We start from the raw sequence: 19,625 nt of genomic DNA on the forward strand, positions 1-19,625 counted from the left end.
CACTGCCGACTGGCCAGTCCATGCACCCCGCCACCTCCCCTCTGCTCCCAATCTGGCCAAGCGAGCCTGTTGCAGGCTGGCCAGTCCAGGCACACTCACGCACACACATGCTACTGATCAGTGCCTGGTGTTCACGGGGGGCGGGGGGAGCTGCCTGGTTGGGTGGTTATGTGGACTGGGGAGGCACCCACCCCACTGCAGGTTCATCGGTCCAGCCCCGCCCCCAGCTCCCAATGGAGGATGGCCATTGGGCCCCACTGACTATCCTGTGCTCCCATGGCTCCATCCCCAAAACCAGGGGTGGGCAATTATTTTTTCCATGGGGCCGCATAAGAAACAGACAATACTGTGGAGGGCCGGGCCAAAAGGCTGAACTCAATTCTGCATAACAGGGGCTGATAAGTGACAGACAGGTGCACAGATCAACTTGGAACCAGTGGCAACAGTTCTGCATACAGCACTGTTTGGCACAAAGAATCACAGGCTTAACCTACCTGCATAGTTGTCCACTGTGACAGTCAAGCAAGCGGGGAGACTTAAGTCCCTTGACCTACTTTTTTCATCGACTGGCGCTTTTGAAAGCCCCGCAGAAGCAGGCAGCCAAGGCAACCGGCTTCTGCGGGGCTTTCAAAGGAGCCTCGCTCCCCAGCAAGGCAGGGAGACGAGGCGCTTTTGAAAGCCCCGCAGAAGCAGGCAGCCAAGGCAACCGGCTTCTGCGGGGCTTTCAAAGGAGGGAAACGCCCCGAAAGCCACTGCCCAGGTCTGCCCAAAACTCGCAAGGGATTTCCCACCATGCTCAAGGGCTGCTGTCGCTTTGCCCCTGAAGTCGAGGCAGCGCATCGCTTTCCCTTTCCCTTATGACCGCCTTTCCTCCCACCCCCTTCTCCAGCACTGGCCACGCCCACACCGCGAAGCCGTCCACGGCCTGTGTGGTCGCTCAGAGATTCCGTCCGGGCGGGCCGAAGAAGCTCGCGCTCTCCCAGAATCCTCCGCGGCCCCGGAAGCCTTCCGGCCTGCGCGGTGTGGGAGTCGCAGCGGCGCCGTCCGAGGCCTTCGCTTTTCTGCCCGGGCCGGTTCTGTGGCGGGCGGCCATGCCGACCGGGGACTACGAGTGAGGAGAGGGAATTTCGGGGGGGGGGGGGGGGAAGGCAGGAGCACGTGTGGGAATGGGGACGAGCACGTGTCCTTGCGGGGACCCCCCCTGGGCAGGGGAAGAGGGGGGGAGCCTCCTGGGGTCAGAGGAGCCGTTGGGGTGGGTTGGAATGGGGGATATTCCCAGTTCAAATTTAAATTATCTAATTGTTAAAATAATTGTTAATTAATTGTTAACTAATAAAATAATTGTTAATTAATTTTTACTTAATTAAAATAATTGTTACTTAATTGACAAAATTATTGTTAAAATAATAGCTCAGTTTTATTTGATACGTGAATGAGCTTGGTTTTTTTTTTTTAACGTTTTCGTGAATTTTGTGTATTGGGTTTTTTCCCCCCCGTGTATTTTATCTTCTGTTATATTGTAAATTTTAAAACTATTTATACTGGCTTATTTTTGTTGTCATATTATTGTATTGTTATATTTGGAGGAAGATGGAAATGACCCTGAACCTGGAAGGTGTATAAATTGCACAAATAAATAAATAAATAGCTTTTAAAAATTTAAAATAATAGCTCAATTTAAATAGCGTTAAAGGAAGGCAGATGCGGGATGGATAGCTCTGGACTGCAGAGTTGCCAGCCCTCAAGTTAAAAAAAATGATGCCTCACTGCATCAAATGCATAAAAAGCGTAACACACCTGGGATTACTCTTTTAAGTAACTCTAACTCTCTTACAGATGCTTCTGCCGAATACATATTACAGTGTAAATAAGACAAAAGCAGAGAACAGTTCACTCATTTTTGTTTATTGGCAAACATCTATACAATCTTTATTTATTTTAGTTTCTTCAGAAAGGTTTTCTTTGTTTATTACCTGTTAAAGAAAAAGATAGGGTTAGAGCAGTGATGGCGAACCTATGGCACGGGTGCCAGAGGTGGCACTCAGAGCCCTCTCTGTGGGCACTTGCGCACAGAGTTCATCATGTGGGAGGGGGGTGGAAAATCACCCCACACACACACACACACATACATCTAGGCTTGTCTGGGCATGATCCTTTACCTGGGAGTAAACTTGGTTGCTGGCAATGGGGCTTGCTTCTGAGTAAACCCTCCTAGGATCGTGATTCACCCATTTGAAGCATTGCACAGTTGCTTCACTAAGCTTACCCCTGAGTAACGCGTGCCTTGGAGCCAACCATTTTTTAAAAAAACTGAAACCTCAGTATTCCAGTTAAATTGCCGGATTGGCACTTTGCGATAAATAAGTGGGTTTTGGGTTGCAATTTGGGCACTTGGTCTCGAAAAGGTTCGCCATCACTGGGTTAGAGTTATTTAAAGGGTCATTTATGATAAGGAATAGAATAGAATAGAATCTTTATTGGCCAAGTGTGATTGGACACACAAGGAATTTGTCTCTGGTGCATATGCTCTCAGTGTACATAAAAGAAAAATACATTTGTCAAGAATCATAAGGTACAGCACTTAATGATTGTCATATAGGTCTAGTAAGCAATCAGGAAACAATCAGTAGTAATGAAAACATAAAATGTAAAATCATAAAATAAAATAAAATAAAATGTCAGCACAGGCTATAGTCATACAGTCATAAGTGGGAGGAGATGGGTAATAGGAATGATGAAAAAAAGTAGTGCAGTAATTATATAATAAGTATATAATAAATAGTTTAACATTATCGAGGGAATTATTTGTTTAACAGAGTGATGGCATTTGGGAAAAAACTGTTCTTATGTCTAGTTGTCTTGGTGTGCAGTGCTCTGTAGCGACGTTTAGAGGGTAAGAGTTGAAACAGTTTATGTCCAGGATGCGAGGGGTCAGTAAATATTTTCACAGCCCTTTTTTTGACCCGTGCAGTTGTGTTTCATCTTTTACTCATTTGGTGCTGTGAGGCATCACTTTTACCTTACAGGTGGACCTACGCCATTAACTGTTGATAAAGCCTGGAGATCTCCTGGAATTGCTGTTTATCTCCCAGGGTCAGAGATCAGCTCCCCTGGGAAAAAATGACTGCTTTGGAGGGTGGACTCTGTAGCATTTTAAAATGTATTTTATTTATATCCTAACTTTCCCCTCGATGGGGACCCAACGTGGCTTATATCCTTTTCATCTCCCCCGTTGGTGACCTTAATATACAAGCATTCAGGTTTATCCTTTGTTTATTTGACTTATTTATAAAGTGTGTGGTCTGCCTTTTTAACCATGTAAGGGCTACCAGAATGACTAACAAAGCATACGTCATGAAACCATAATTTAAACTTCCACAGACCCAGAATACGTGCACCCAAAAGACACAGTTCTAAAAAATTTAACCCACCTAACTTAATTGATTTGCAGCACAAGATCCCTGACATAATAGACATATGTAAGGTAGACATTTTTCCCCCCACGGGAAAAAAATGGCAGTGGAAAAAATTGTGTTGGAAAACTAGGCCTGAACTGAAAGGTGAACTGAACTGGAGGAACAGGATGGGCAAGTCTATCTGGTTGTGTCTGGGCTCTCTCTTGCAGCTGGCAGCTCACGTGTCTGAGCATTCCTCCCAAGCTAAAGCAGTTCCGTGTGTGTAGAAAGCTGCCAGGTCAAGGGGATGTTCCTTCCTTTGGGGCCAGTGCGTTTTCTGTTGATAACAGCATGTGGGATGTATGAATCCCCCCTCCCATTGTGTGAGTGCTGAATAGTAGTGAATGCTTAGGAAGGGGTCAGAAAGAGCATCTGCTGAGATTTGGAGGTTCAGGAAAGGATGTGGGTATTTGAGGTGCCTGAGAACAGCTCCTTAACCTCATCTGTCTGTTTCAGCTCCAAGCCCAGCTGGGCAGACCAAGTGGAAGAAGAAGGAGGAGATGATGGTGAGAAATTGCTTTTGTGGGGGGGGGGGTGCGCTAAGCTATAGAATAATCATATCCCTTCATAGTCTTGCTCAGAGCTCCCATTGCTGCAAAAACTCTCTAGAGATCATCATATTCCTCGTCTGATATCTGTGTGCAGTCCTCACCAGGAAAAGCGCAAAAGAGAGCTCCGCTGGAATACATTTCTTTTGGAGGACCATGTTTCTACACAGGAATATGGGTTCTAAACCTTTTGTTCCAGCTTGCTCCCGGTTTCATTTTTCCGTGTCTTCTCCAGCTTTCTACTGCAGGGCATGGAAATTGATATCCCTGCATTCTGAGATAAATGCTGCTGGCCCAATTAGCATCTGCTTTAGGGATTGTTTACTTGTCTGTTCATTCATTGCTAGCCCTTTCTGGTGCTTTCAGGTTATTGTTGATAGATAGACAGACAGACAGTCACATTGTCCCCGTCCACGGTGCATTCCAGTCTGGCCACCCAGTTCCCCTTGAGATACTGTAAAGAACTCTGTGCTTTTAAGAAACGAGTCTGATCCCAACATTTAGTAATTTATTACAGTGACAGAACAGCAGAATAAACATACCGTATATACTCGTGTATAAGTCGACCCGCATATAAGTCAAGGCACCTAATTTTACCACAAAAAAATGGGAAAACTTATTGACTTGCATATGGGAAATGCAGCAGCAACTGGTAAATTTCAAAAATAAAAATAGAAACCAATAAAATTACATTAATTGAGGCATCAGTAGGTTAAATGTTTTTGAATGTTTATTTCAAAGAAAAACAGTAAACTAGCTCTGTAAGTGGAAAAAGGGGTCAACAAAAACAATATGGTCTCATCAATAACTTTAAAAGTACAAAAACCTTAGCTCAACCAGCAACCAACCAGCAAACAAGAGTTAAAATCCTTCAAAACTGGATTTTTGGTCAGGGGAGGAATATTTATGTTAGCAGTACCAACATTTCAGAGTATCTTTAGGAGACCCTCCTGATGATACCACCCAGGTTTGGTGAAGTTTGGTTTAAGGGGTCCAAAGTTATGGACCCTCAAAATGTAGCCCCATCTACTATTAGCTCCCATTGGAAACAATGGGGGCACCCCCTTTGGGGATCCATAACTTTGGACCCCCTGAACCAAACTTTACCAAACTTGGGTGATATCATCAGGATAGTCTCCTGAAAAATCCCTGAAATTTTGGTGCCGCTAGCCTAAAAACTGCGCCCCCTGGCGGCTGACAAAGTTAAAACCCTAAAATGTTTTTAAAAATACACCTGGCTCGTGTATAAGTCGAGGGCGGCTTTTTAAGCACAAAAATGTGCTGAAAAATTCGACTTATACGCGAGTATATGCGGTATATTAGCAGAGCAGTGGTAAGAATACATATAACATTTTCCGTTAACAAAATATAAAAGCAAATATATGTCACCAAATCCAGCTGCCTCAGAAGACTCTGCCGGCTGCTCAGAATCTGGCAACTCTGTCTGAGGGTCCAGATTCAAGGTCTGCAAGGAGGAATGCGGTATACAATTCTTTCGATGTTCCCAAGATACGTGGAAGATGGGTGTAATAAATATATATCTCAGATCATTATAGAAGGGACTGTATGTTCAGGACCCCTGGACTGTTCAGGGAAAGCACTTCTGTTTTAGCCAAAGTTTTTATTCAGAAACAGCAGTTCAGGTAAAATAGCCCACCAGACATTTGTTGGCAGAACTGGGGAACCCCCACCAAAAACCCTCTTCGAATACCGAAAGCAATGACCAGCCGCCCAATTCCAAGCCGCCCACCCCATCCCAGAGGAACATAAGAACATAAGAACTAGCCTGCTGGATCAGACCAGAGTCCATCTAGTCCAGCACTCTGCTACTCGCAGTGGCCCACCAGGTGCCTTTGGGAGCTCATGTGCAGGAGGTGAAAGCAATGGCCTTAAGAACATAAGAAAGAGCCTGCTGGATCAGACCAGAGTCCATCTAGTCCAGCACTCTGCTACTCGCAGTGGCCCACCAGGTGCCTTTGGGAGCTCACGTGCAGGAGGTGAAAGCAATGGCCTTAAGAACATAAGAACGAGCCTGCTGGATCAGACCAGAGTCCATCTAGTCCAGCACTCTGCTACTCGCAGTGGCCCACCAGGTGCCTTTGGGAGCTCACGTGCAGGAGGTGAAAGCAATGGCCTTAAGAACATAAGAAAGAGCCTGCTGGATCAGACCAGAGTCCATCTAGTCCAGCACTCTGCTACTCGCAGTGGCCCACCAGGTGCCTTTGGGAGCTCACAGGCAGGAGGTGAAAGCAATGGCCTTAAGAACATAAGAACTAGCCTGCAGGATCAGACCAGAGTCCATCTAGTCCAGCACTCTGCTACTCGCAGTGGCCCACCAGGTGCCTTTGGGAGCTCATGTGCAGGAGGTGAAAGCAATGGCCTTAAGAACATAAGAAATAGCCTGCTGGATCAGACCAGAGTCCATCTAGTCCAGCTCTCTGCTACTCGCAGTGGCCCACCAGGTGCCTTTGGGAGCTCACCTGCAGGATGTGAAAGCAAGGGCCTTCTGCTGCTGCTGCTCCCGAGCACCTGGTCTGCTAAGGCATTTGCAATCTGAGATCAAGGAGGATCAAGATTGGTAGCCATAGATCGACTTCTCCTCCATAAATCTGTCCAAGCCCCTTTTAAAGCTATCCAGGTGAGTGGCCATCACCACCTCCTGTGGCAGCATATTCCAAACACCAATCACACGTTGCGTGAAGAAGTGTTTCCTTTTATTAGTCCTAATTCTTCCCCCCAGCATTTTCAATGAATGCCCCCTGGTTCTAGTATTGTGAGAAAGAGAGAAAAATTTCTCTCTGTCAACATTTTCTACCCCATGCATAATTTTGTAGACTTCAATCATATCCCCCCTCAGACGTCTCCTCTCCAAACTAAAGAGTCCCAAACGCTGCAGCCTCTCCTCTCCTCATAAGGAACCCGACTCTTCCCTCTCAACTAGAAAGGAATCTGGCTGAATCCCCTTATCTCATGCAACTCTGCCAGCCAGCACAGGAGACAACCCCAGGTGTCTAACAGCAGCAATGCAGTGTGGATTCCCAGGACAGCTTTCAAGTGTGTGTGTGTGGGCGGGGGGGGGGGGGGGGAGACGAGAAGAAAGAATTAGGATCAGGCCCGGTATAATCAGGATATTTGTAGCACTTCTCTGTGGTTTGTGAAAGGAAGCTGAGCGTGGTCTAAAACCCTAACGTATTTTCCTCGGCTGCTGCAGCCGAAGCAGCTTTGTTTCCCCACGCAGAGAAATGCGTCACCAGCGAACTGCTGAAGGACATCCCCCTGACTGAGGTGGTGAGCGTCGAGCGCGTCGCTGAGCCGGAGCTGGTGAAAGGAGGTAGGAATCTGGCGAGCTGAGCCGCTTGGGTTGGCATCCTGGGAAGGGGCTGAACCCTGGGGGTGGGGCAGAGACCGGCCTCACCCTCTGTTTCCCTCCCTCTTCGTTCGCAGAACCCCTCCCGTCACCCAAGGAACTTATCAATGGCAACATCAAAACGGTGACCGAGTACAAGGAAGAGGAGGACGGCAGCAAGGTGAAAGTGAGTGGAGCAGCTTTCTGGGCCTTCTGTCCTGGTGTGAAGGTGCAAGGCTTTCCCTCCAGCCCCCCCATCCCACCCCGCCCCTGGTGCTCACATCCTTCAGACAGAGGGAGCTGGCTGTGGCTTTTGGGTAGACCTTGTAAGTGGTGCTGGGCCATAGCCTCTATGACAGTGATGGCGAACCTTTTTGAGTGCCCAAATTGCAACCCCAAACCCACTTATCTATCACAAAGTGCCAACACGGCCATTTAACCTGAATACTGAGGTTTTAGTTTAGAAAAAAACGGTGTGCTCCGAGGCATGCGTTACTCAGGAGTAAGCTTGGTGAAGCAACTGTGCAACGCTTCAAATGGGTGAATCACGATCCTAGGAGGGTTTACTCAGAAGCAAGCTCCATTGCCAGCAACCGAGCTTACTCCCAGGTAAAGGATCATGCCCAAGCCAGTCTAGATGTGTGTGTGGGGGGGGTGATTTTCCAACCCCTCCCACATGATGAACTCAGTGCACGAGTGCCCACAGAGAGGGCTCTGAGTGCCACCTCTGGCACCCATGCCATAGGTTCGCCACCACTGCTCTATGACATAGGTGTCAAACTCGCAGCCCTCCAGATGTGATGGACTGCAGTTCCCATCATCCCCTGCCAGTATGATGCTGGCAGGGGATGATGGGAACTGTAGTCCATAACATCTGGAGGGCCGTGAGTTTGACACCTGTGCTCTATGAGGACATCTGGAATTCTGGCCTTGAGCACACCACAAGTGCTGGCGTTTTCCTGGCGTTCGCCACTCAGTTCACACCCGTGAAGCTTCCTTATAGTAACTCGGTCCGTCAGAGTAAGTCTTGTCTGCTCAAACTGGCGGCGGCAGCTTGCCAGGGTCTCTGGCAGAGGCCTTTCGCATCAACTCCCCCTCCCTACCCTTCCACCCAAGGCAGGTAGACAGGTCATGATTAGGTGATAGGCTGTCAGGTCTACGATTCATTCAGTGACAGGCTCTGGATTTTCTCTCAATCAGAAGTCTTCTTTGGAATGAACATCGAACCCCTGGCTTTGGTAAAGCCAGTTCTAACCCACACCCCAACTTCCCAAAGGTTTATTAACCCCACAGCCCACTCCCTCCCCCGCCCCCAGCTATGCAAAGCAAAAGTAGAGGAAAACGAAAGTCCCTTCCCAAGGTCTAGGGAAAGATATGGAGCCCTCTGGCTGCCCCTCCCAACACGAAGAAGTCCAAAGATGCCGCTGTTATCTGTAGTTGCAAGCACAGAGAGAGAAAAAGCAATGAATGGCAAGATTCAGCAACCCAGAGGGGCCCCAGACCTTAAGATGTTAAGCGCACGCTGACATAGGCCCCCTTCCCCCCAGGGTGGGTGGGCCTTGACCAGACGATGGGTCCCCTCCCTACCCTTCTTCCCCAGGTGGGTGGACCACAACCAGATGACGGGCCCCTTCTCTCAAGGTGCGTTTGTCACAACCAGATTCCAAACCCCTATCCCCTTCCCCCCAGGGTGAGTGGGTTGCAATCAGGTGATGGACCCCCTCCCCCCAGGTGGGTGGGCCATGCCAGATGACAGGCCCCCTCCCTTCCACCCAGGGTAGGTGGGCCACAACCAGATGCCGGAAGCCCTCCCCCTTTCCCCCCTAACCCTATATTCCCCCCCAGGGTGGGTGAACCACAACCAGATGACTAGTTCCTTCCCCCCTTCCCTACCCTTTCCCCCAGGGAGGGTGGGCCATGACAAGATGATGGGCTTCCCTCCCACCCCCACATGCTTTTAACTGGAGATTGAACTTGGGGCCTTCAGCATGACGAGGAGGAGGAGGGTGGTAGTAGTAGTAGTAGTAGTAGTTTGGATTTATATCCCCCCTTTCTCTCCTGCAGGAGACTCAAAGTGGCTTACAATCTCCTTGCCCTTCCCCCTTCACAACAAACACCCTGTGAGGTAGGTGGGGCTGAGAGAGCTCCGAGAAGCTGTGACTCGCCCAAGGTCACCCAGCTGGCGTGTGTGGGAGTGTACAGGCTAATCTGAATTCCCCAGATAAGCCTTCACAGCTCAAGTGGCAGAGCAAGGAATCAAACCCAGTTCCTCCAGATTAGAATGCACCTGCTCTTAACCGCTACGCCACACTTAGAACAGGGGAGTGGCAGCGACAAGAGACAGTTTAACCGTTCCCTGAGCTCCTGCTTCTTTTCTCCAAACTTTCCCCTTCGGGCCTTCCGTTGGTTAAGGACAGATGCAGTCCAAAATCAAACCCGCTTCCTCCAGATTAGATACACGAGCTCTTAACCTCCTACGCCACTGCTGAGAGAGCCCCAAAGACCTGTGACTCGCCCAAGGTCACCCAGCTGGCATGTGTAGGAGTGCACAGGCTAATCTGGTTCCCCAGATAAGCCTCCACAGCTCAAGAGGCAGAGCAGGGAATCAAACCTGGTTCTCCAGATTAGAGTGCACCTGCCCTGAACCACGACACCACGCTGGCTCTTCTACTGAGCTACAGCTCCTTCCCAAATGCCTCCTCCTGGGTCCTCCGTGGTCCCTCCTGCCTACGCAGACTGGCAGCAGATCCCCAGGGGCTCAGGTGGAGGCCTTTCAAATCACCTGCCACCTGGTCCTTTGTACTTGGGGATGCTGGGGATTGAACCTGGGGTCTCCTGCACGCCAAGCAGCTGCTCTTCCCCCGAGGCCCTCCCCAAACACTAAGTTGCTGTTGTATTTGGCAGATCATTCGCACTTTTCGGATCGAGACCCGGAAGGCGTCCAAGGCTGTGGCGAGGCGAAAGGTGAGCAGGGAAGCCAGGATGGCCACACAAAGAGCTCGTTTAAGTCATTTTCACTCCTCCTGAATTTGCCGTGCAGCAGCAAGCTTAGAACCCCAAGGACACACGAGGCTGCCTTGGGTTGAATCAGCCCATCAAGGTCAGCATTGCCTACTCTGATTGGCAGCTGCTCTCCAGAGTTTCAAGCAGAGGTCTCTCACGTCAATTGCCACCATATCTTTTTAACCGGAGATGCTAGGATTGAGTTCACGACCTTCTGCATGCAAAGGAAGAAGAAGAGGAGTTTAGATTTACACCCCACCTTTCTCTCCTGTAAGGAGACTCACGGTGGCTTACAAGCTCCTTTCCCTTCCTCTCCCCACAACAAACACCTTGTGAGATAGGTGGGGCTGAGAGAGTTCCAAAGAACTGTGACTAGACCAAGGTCACCCAGCAGGGATGTAGGAGTGCAGAAACACATCTGGTTCACCAGATAAGCCTCTGCCACTCAGGTGAAGGAGTGGGTAATCAAACCCAGTTCTCCAGATTAGAAAGAGACTCTTCCCGGACCGGTTCACCTTCATGATTTTTCATAAGAAGTCTTGTACAGTTTCCATTAAAGCAAACCCTTTCTGTTGCTCTCCAGCACTGTCGGGGACTTAAGCACCGAGAATCCCTGTATTCTGTCGTATCATCTTGGCTGCTTTTCTCACACCTGTTTTTTTCCGAGGAATCTCGGTGCATTTCTTTTTTGAGTTCCTAAGTAACTCACTCTGCATTTGGGATCTGCTTGTTGGGGACTTGAGACTTCAGCCCTGAAGTCATTCTAGCCTTTTGATGATTACAAGCAAAGCTGGAAGCTCCAGCTAGTTCTGTCATTCTCTTTCCCTAGAACTGGAAGAAGTTTGGCAACTCAGAATTCGATGCTCCTGGCCCAAATGTGGCTACAACCACTGTCAGCGATGATGTCTTCATGACTTTCATTACCAGCAAGGAGGTGAGTGCCAGAGCAGAGGGAATTTAAGGAGTTAATTCAAGGGGTCTCCAATCTGTGTCCCTCCAGATGTTCATGGACTACAATTCCCATCAGCCCCTGCCAGCATGGCCAAGTGGCAAAGCAGACAGGAATTGTAATCCATGAACGTCTAGAGGGCATAGGTGGGGGGCTTCATTTATAGTGGAGATTTTTTGCTGACTCAAGTCAGATCGTGCAAGTTTAAAACAAAAAGTAACAAACATTTAAACTGAATTGCAGGACTAGAGAATGCAGAAATGAGCATAACGTATCATCTGATGTTCAGAAGAGAACAGGGTTTTGGAGATGCGCGGTGGACTGGTGCCTCTTTATTTGTTTGTTTAAAATATTTCACAGCTGCCTTTTTTCCTTGTGGAGCTCAAGGCGGCTTTCAGCGTCGATAAAAACAAATAACACAAAACACATTAAAGCATAAAAACCAAAGCTGGAAATCACAAACTCAGGACTGCCCAAACTTAACTAAAGGCAGCGCTAAATAAAGCCATCTTCGAGTGTCTCCCAAAGATTGAAAATGAGAGAACAAGACTCGCCGCTCTGGGGAGGTTGTTCCGCGATCACGTGGCTTCCACTGGAAAGACGCTGTCTCATGTGCCTGTCAGGTGAGCTCCTTTGATCGATGGGGCAGCCAGGAGAGCCTGTCCACTAGGCTGGGACGTAAGAGCACCACGATCCCACCACAGAGATCTTTAAAGGTCAAAACCAACAAGTTGGATTGAGTTCTGCCGCAGATCGGGAGCCAGTGTAATTACCGTGCGTTTGTATTGCAGGCCGGAGGCCGAGTGCTTTGGATTCCCCTGCCTTGGCAAGCAAAGAAGTGCATCAGCAGGCCAGCCTGGCAAGCTTGACCAGAGTTGGGCTTGCCTGGCCTCCAAATGGCTGGGAAAATGAGCTTTTGGTCATTCCCTTAACTGTTCCTTTTGACAGGACCTGAACTGCCAAGAGGAGGAAGATCCCATGAACAAGCTGAAAGGGGGCAAGATCGTCTCCTGCCGTATCTGCAAGGGCGACCACTGGACCACTCGCTGCCCTTACAAGGACACGCTGGGGCCCATGCAGAAGGAGCTGGCTGAACAGCTGGGCCTCTCAACAGGCGAGAAGGAAAAACTGCCAGGAGGTGAGGGAGCTGGGAATCTTGGAAGGGCACGAGGGTGGGAAGGAAGCTGGAGCTCAGCCTGTCTCTAAATCGGTGCCTCTCATTTCTGCAGAACCAGAGCCTGTGCAAGCCCAGCAGAGCAAGACTGGGAAATATGTGCCTCCTAGCCTGAGAGACGGAGCCAGCCGCAGAGGGGAGTCAATGCAGCCCAACCGGAGAGGTAGGTGGCGTCAGAACGGAATCTGCCTCAGGCGGCTATTACTGCTGGCAGTCAGTGGTTTGGGCCGCCCCACCAGTGTGGTTAAGAACAGGTTAATCTGGAGGAACCGGGTTTGATTCCCCGCTCTGCCACTTGAGCTGTGGAAGCTTATCTGGTGAACCAGATTAGCTTGTGCGCTCCAACAAATGCCAGCTGAGTGACCTTGGGCGAGTCACAGTTCTTCAGAGCTCTCTCAGCCCCACCCATCTCACAGGGTGTTTGTTGTAGGTGGGGGGGGGGGAGAGGGAAAGGAGTTTGTAAGCCCCTTTGAGTCTCCTTAACAGGAGAGAAAGGGGGGATATAAATCCAACTCTTGTTCTTCTTCTTCACTCTGTGCAAACCTAGGTTTGCTTGGAAACAAACTGTGGTCTCTCTTCTCCCCCCTCAGCCGATGATAATGCCACCATCCGGGTTACCAACCTGTCTGAGGACACCAGAGAGACTGACCTGCAGGAGCTCTTCCGCCCTTTTGGGTCCATCTCCCGGATCTATTTGGCCAAGGACAAGACCACCGGCCAGTCCAAGGTGAGGAGGGAGGGATTGCAAATCAGGCAGGGGACAGGCTGGAGGGCAGGCAAAGCTTTCTCTTTCCTCTTTGATTCTCACATAGATACATTATTTATTTATTTATTTATTTGGTTATATTTCTATACCGCCCTCCCCCGAAGGGCTCAGGGCGGTGAACAAAACAGAATAGAGCGCATAAATCAAAGCTAAAATCCAATAAATATTAGGTAATTTTTGGCTCTATATAAAATAACCCCATCCTATTAAAACGCAGCATTATTAAAATCAGCATAAAAGATGGCGCCTACTATCAAGTCCCCTAAAACAAAAGGGGGGAGTGGGACGGCAGGACCCACTGATGTTCAGGGGGGCCATCAGCAGCCGGCCTCCCCAAAGGCCCGGCGGAACAGCTCGGTCTTACAGGCCCTGCAGAACTCGTTAAGATCCCGCAGGGCCCTGACAGCTGGAGGGAGAGCGTTCCACCAGGCCAGGGCCAGAGCTGTAAAGACTCTGGCCCGGGTGGAGGCTAGCCGCATCATTGAGGGGCCAGGGACCACCAGTAAATTGGCCTCTGCTGAACGCAGAGGAACCGGATTCTGGACGCATTATGCGGGTAAGACTGTTCCGCTGTGTAATGAGGCCCCCAAGGCCGCTCAAGGCCTTAAAGGTTAATACCAACACCTTGAAAGTGATTCGGAATTCAATCGGTAGCCAGTGCAGACAGCGAAGCACAGGTGTGATGTGATCTCTGGTGGCACCCCCTGTGAGCATACGAGCCGCTGCATTCTGGACCAATTTCAGTTTCCAAATCAGACGCAAGGGAAGGCCCTCGTAGAGCGAGTTGCAATAGTCTAGCCTGGAGGTGACCGTTGCATGGATCACAGTGGCCAGATCAGCTTGGGAGAGGAAGGGGGCCAGCCGTCGGGCTTGACGTAGGTGGAAAAACGCGACCCGGGTTACATGGGCCACCTGAGTCTCCATGGAAAGAGACGAATCCAGGTGGACCTCCCAGGTCACGAACGGAGGGGGCAGTTCCAATATAGCCCCTTCCCACATGAAGCTTCCTTGTACTGAATTAGACACCGCTGGTCTATCAAGGCCAGTATTGTCTGCTCTGACTGACAGCAGTTGTCCAGGGTCTCCGACAAGGGTCTGTCACCTGCCTGATCCTTTTAACTAGAAGGTGCAGGGATTGAACCTGGGGCCTTCTGCATTCTGAGCAGAGGCTTTGCTGCTGAGCCACGTCCCCTCCCCACACATGAAGCTGCCTTCGACTGAATCAGATCCTTAGTCCGTCAACGTCTGCATCGCCTACTCAGACTGGCAGCTGCTCTCCAGGGTCTCAGGCGGAGGTCTTTCACATCACCAACTACCTGGTCCTTCTAACCCAGGGGTGGGCAATTATTTGTGGAGGGCAGGGCCAAATATTGTGGAGGGCAGGGCCAAGGCAACCGGCTTCTGCGGGGCTTTCAAAGGCGCCTCGCTCCCCAGCAAGGCAGGGGGGCCAGTCAGGGTCATCCAGCGGGCCGGATATGGCCCGCGGGCCGTATAATGCCCAGGTCTGTTCTAACCGGAAATGCTGGGGATCGAATTTGGGACTTCCACTGAGCCACAAACCCTCCCCAAACAGATCCTTGGCCGCCAAGGTCAGTTTTGTCTACTCAGGTTTACAGCAACTCCACAGCTGAGGTCTTTTGCATTACTTCCTGCCAGATCTTTGTTTTAATGCAGGGGTGTCTAGCTGTGGCCCTGCAGATGTTCATGGACTATGATCCCCATCAGCCACCATGATGCTGGCAGGGGCTGGTGGGAATCTCAGTCCATGAACATCTGGAAGGCCAGAGTTGGACACACCCCTGTTTTAAGGGATTTAATCAGGGACCTGGCAGATAGCAGCTCTTCCACAGCCCCTCCCTCACCCTCCTGGGTCTCTTCCATTTCAGGGCTTTGCCTTCATCAGCTTCCACCGCCGCGAGGATGCTGCCAGGGCTATTGCAGGGGTGTCCGGTTTCGGCTACGATCACTTGATCCTCAATGTGGAATGGGCCAAGTAAGTAACACCGGGAGGTGGGGGGGGGGTGTCTCCCAGAGGAAATCAGGTACCTCCTTCCAGACAGCAGATGTCTCTGAAAGAAACTAGTCTTCCAGCAGCAAGGGATCATTCCATGCACACAGAAAGCTAGTGTGTCAGGAAGGACGCCAGGCTAGCACCATTTGTGTTGAGAATTCGAGTCCAAGATGGTACAAGCAAAACAGAAATGTACTGACTTAATCAGAAGCTTTAATGCCCACTTTTACCAGGAATGAGCAGGGTATAAATATATTTATTTTTAAAAATAATAAATGATTTTTTTAGGTATTCCGGTGATTGTTATCAATATATACGGAATGCATTCACCCATTATACAGTGCAACTAATACTTAAACCAGTCCCCAGTTTACAGTCCATTTCATATCAAAATGAAGTGTATCCTCTTAATATACATGGACATGGTTTAGAAATTCACTGGAAAGCACACTGCTTTCGAGGCAAATGATTTGTGGGCGGCTATTTCATGTTCCTTGAGTAAAGCAGAAGAGCTTCAAAAGCTCTGAGCACGCCGAACGTAGCACACGTTTTTTTTTTCCCAAAAAACTGGTCAGGGACTATAGAGCAAGTCCTGTTTGAAGAAGCTGACAGTTAACACATGGGACAGACTTTGAATCCGGACGTCCGTCCAGGACTTTTATTTCTGTACGTGAATTTCTATACCATTTCATGCATGTTAAATTGACAGTTTACAGTTCACATTTGAATGTGAAATTGACTGTAATGTGAAATTGATTGAAGCATTATTTGCACTGTATAAAGGATGAATGCATTTCATAGATATTGATAAAAAAATTATAATTGGGTTAAGCTTTCATACATATGTAAAAAATAACCAGTTAGAAAATATATTGAACTAACCAATACGTTAATATTGTGACTGTGCTTCATGTAGCCTGGTTACAGACTGCCGTGTCTGTCAATCTCCTCCCAATAACCAGACTCTAGAATTGCAGAAATCAGGTTTATTGGATCAGAGTACGAACTGGTACACTCCAGCAGGGTTTTTGCCAAATTCGCTAAGCGCCCCTTCCCCGAACGGTCCCAAAAGCACAAAGCTTTCTCAAGCTGCCCATCTCTTTCCGAGATCGATAAGAAGCAGGTGGCGTCTGGCTGCTCTAAACAAAGCGCAAGCTTAGATCTATTAAAGCGTTTGGAGCTGTAAGACACATGCTTTAGCAGCATTCTTCTCCTGATACAGAGCCCGCGATTCGTGGCTGGCATCTTCAGAGGATCGTAGCTACGATTCTCTGAAGATGCCAGCCACAGATGCAGGTGAAACGTCAGGAGAGAATGCTGCTAGAACATGGCCATACAGCCCGGAAACCACACAGCAACCCAGTGATTCCGGCCGTGAAAGCCTTCGACAAGGATATAAACGGATATAATTGGTGGCACAATCTCCTGGACTCCCCAGAGTGGTGATGACAGGACGCAAGCAGATCCGGCCTTTACACAGAATTGGCGTTTGGCATTCGGTGTTATTTTATAATTCCTCATTATTTGATGTTTGGAGAAAGGAAGGCGTCTTCGAAGGCCGGCCTCTTCCAGGATTGTCAAGGCACCTGCACTGAATATCTGTGTCAGGGTCCACAACATGGCGCCCAGTGGCACCCACTAATGCCTTTCTTGACACCCACCAAGTGTTTTTAGAAATTAGGTGGGGCTCCTGCCCAGCAAGGCTTCTGATTGGCCCCTGGAGATCTCATTGGCTGTGCAGGTTAAAATAATATCGTTTTGGTGGCAGCAGCTACTACAGTGTTGGTTTTATCCTCGCCTCTTTCCAAGCGTATTTAAAAATTACTCGTTGGGCTTCTGCATGTGCGAGTGGCTCTGCTTTCCGTGGTAGCCGTTTTGTGGTTGCACCCCGCACCCTGAGTCAAAGATCCCCACAAAGGCTCCAAAAGATTGCAGGTTCCTGATCTGTGCTAGGAAGCAGGTTAGAAAGTATTTCTCGACACCTATGACTCGGGCAGATACCCTGGATCGCCAGAAAGACAAATAAATGGGTTCTAGATCAGATTAAACCTGAAGTCTCCCTGGAAGCTACAAGGCTTCTTGTACCTGGGTCACAGCGTGAGAAGACAAGAGGCACGGGAAGAGACAGTACTGCTAGGAAAAGTGGAAGGCCGTCAGAAAAGAGGAAGACTCGATATGAACTGGATGGACCCAGTCAAGGAAGCCACAGCCTGCAGTTTGCAAGACCTGAGCAAGGTTGCTAACGACAGGATGTTCTGGAAGTCATTCATTATTAGGGTCGACATCCGTTGGAAACCACTTGAAAGCACGCACATGCTTGACAGTTCTGGGTGTGGCGGCGGCTGCTCTTTTGTGCTGGAGTCCTGTAAATGCCTGACTTGAGCAGCAGACTTATATATATAAACCTTTATTAGGCATAGAATCCATATAACAGCCAACATTGTCCAAACAAGTATCCCATACATGAGAGCCATCGCAGGTAATCATTTCAAAGTTTCTATAAGGAACCTAGCTACAAAAGTTAAAATCTCGGAGGCGGAATTGTTTAGTGGAAACGTAATCTTCCCCACAGCAGAGTATTCATTAAAGATTACAGGACAACGAGCAAAAAGTCTGGTCCGAGATCCCTCGTATTTGGGGCAGTTGAGCAATATATGTTCCATGGTTTGAATCGCTGTGATACAATGAGGACATTTCCTTGTCGCATAGAGCAAGGGAAGGAGTTACATCGAGCCCTAGTGATTATCCATCTATGCTTGGGCTCCTGAAGTAAACTCAAATAATCTGCCATGTGATTGATTTTAAATTTGATATTAAAAAATAGGGGGGAGCAATTGCTTCTCGCCTTGTCCTGCAGAACTTGAAACTCTTGATCTAGCAGTCGCCTTTTTAATTGAGAGAAGATTTCAGAAGCAGGCAGCATTTGCAAGGCTTCCCAGGAAAATCCCAGACTTGAGAACCTGAAGAAAAATAGACTGTAAACAAAGTAAAATAAAGTTCAGGACAGTAGAAGGTGGTTACAGTTAAGTCCGGTTTCTTAGAACGTAGCAGAAGCTGTACGCACTTCTGGCTGTTATAGTCAATCACCGAGCTTAGAAACCAGGGTTTGCTGTCTTCCATGGTGATTCTCCACATTCTGTACCAAATCCCAAGTCAATCGCAGACTCTCCCTGCTTGTCCAGATGTTTAATAGTGTTCCTGTTTCCCTTCTAGGCCTTCCACCAACTGAGACTTGCTGCCTGGCACCATTCCCTGGAAACGGCCTTCTTCAGTTTTAACCACAGTTGTCAGTCACCAATAAAAGGTTCGGTTCACTCTGTTCCGTGGTGTCTCATTCTGTCAAAGCAAGCTTGGGTTGCACAATTGCACCTCAGTGGTGGCCCACTTCCTTTTCCTCGGCAAACTCTGACCCAGCTGACCGTCTACTGTCGCAGTTCTTTGTGTGAGTCATACGTAGAGATATAGAATAGAATTTGCTTGCCTGCAAATCAACTCTTGGTCAACAAAGTAGTTAACAGTAATGTACCAAGCCAATGTCAAGGTCCAGCAGAAGAGAAAGCAGCGGGGTTTGGTTTTTTTAAAAGAAGGGGTGCCAAGGTGAACTAGTGCCAAAAAATTGTAGTGAAAGGATTATCCGCTTGAAGGCTAGAAGGGAGACTAGCTATGCGTGCTTTCTGGAAGAAAGAGTTTCGTAGCTTCTCTCTTGCCGTCAAAAACGCACTCCTCTTCTACTCTATGAAGAAGATAAGAAGAAGAGTTTGGATTTCTATCCCCCTTTGTCTCCTGTAAGGACTGCCCCTGGGGAGGGGCTGTGGCTCAGTAATAGAACCTGTGATTGGCATGCCCAAGGTCTCAGGCTCAATTCCCGGCATCTCCAGTTAAAAGGGCCAGGCAGGAAAGGATATGAAGGACCTTAGCCTGAAGCCTTGGAGAGCGGCTGCCGGCAGAGTAGACAACACTGAGTTTGCTGGACCAAGGTCTGATTCAGCATAAGGCAGATTTGCGTATTCATGAAGAAGAGTTGGATTTATATCCCCCCTTTCTCTCCTGTAGGGAGACTCAAAGGGGCTTACAATCTCCTTGCCCTCCCCCCCTCACAACAAACACCCTTTGAGGTGGGTGGGGCTGAGAGAGCTCCGAAGAACTGTGACTCGCCCAAGGTCACCCAGCTGGCGTGTGTGGGAGTGCCCAGGCTAATCTGAATTCCCCGGATAAGCCTCCACAGCTCAAGTGGCTGAGCAGGGAATCAAACCCAGTTCTCCAGATTAGAGTGCACCTGCTCTTAACCACTAGACCACGCTGGCTCTCAGTAAACAATAGTCTGGAGAGCCAGAGCCGCCAACATTTGCTTCCAAGCCTGGCACCAATGAATC

At 48.9% G+C, this 19,625-nt stretch overlaps 1 protein-coding gene across 1 annotated transcript; it reads left to right on the forward strand.

Moving 5' to 3' along the window:
* The first annotated feature begins 946 nt into the window (after window positions 1-946).
* Window positions 947-18,571, forward strand: EIF3G (eukaryotic translation initiation factor 3 subunit G). The gene is made up of 11 exons (XM_048488097.1): window positions 947-1,111; window positions 3,912-3,961; window positions 7,215-7,334; window positions 7,448-7,536; window positions 10,254-10,313; window positions 11,182-11,286; window positions 12,250-12,439; window positions 12,531-12,638; window positions 13,066-13,202; window positions 15,128-15,234; window positions 18,466-18,571. Exons 1-11 carry the CDS (start codon window positions 1,092-1,094, stop codon window positions 18,479-18,481), a joined length of 1,002 nt encoding a protein of 333 aa, XP_048344054.1. The 5' UTR covers window positions 947-1,091; the 3' UTR covers window positions 18,482-18,571.
* The last annotated feature ends 1,054 nt before the right edge of the window (window positions 18,572-19,625 follow it).

The sequence above is a fragment of the Sphaerodactylus townsendi genome, linkage group LG03 (assembly GCF_021028975.2).
Source record: "Sphaerodactylus townsendi isolate TG3544 linkage group LG03, MPM_Stown_v2.3, whole genome shotgun sequence".
In the NCBI taxonomy this organism is placed as follows: domain Eukaryota; kingdom Metazoa; phylum Chordata; class Lepidosauria; order Squamata; family Sphaerodactylidae; genus Sphaerodactylus; species Sphaerodactylus townsendi.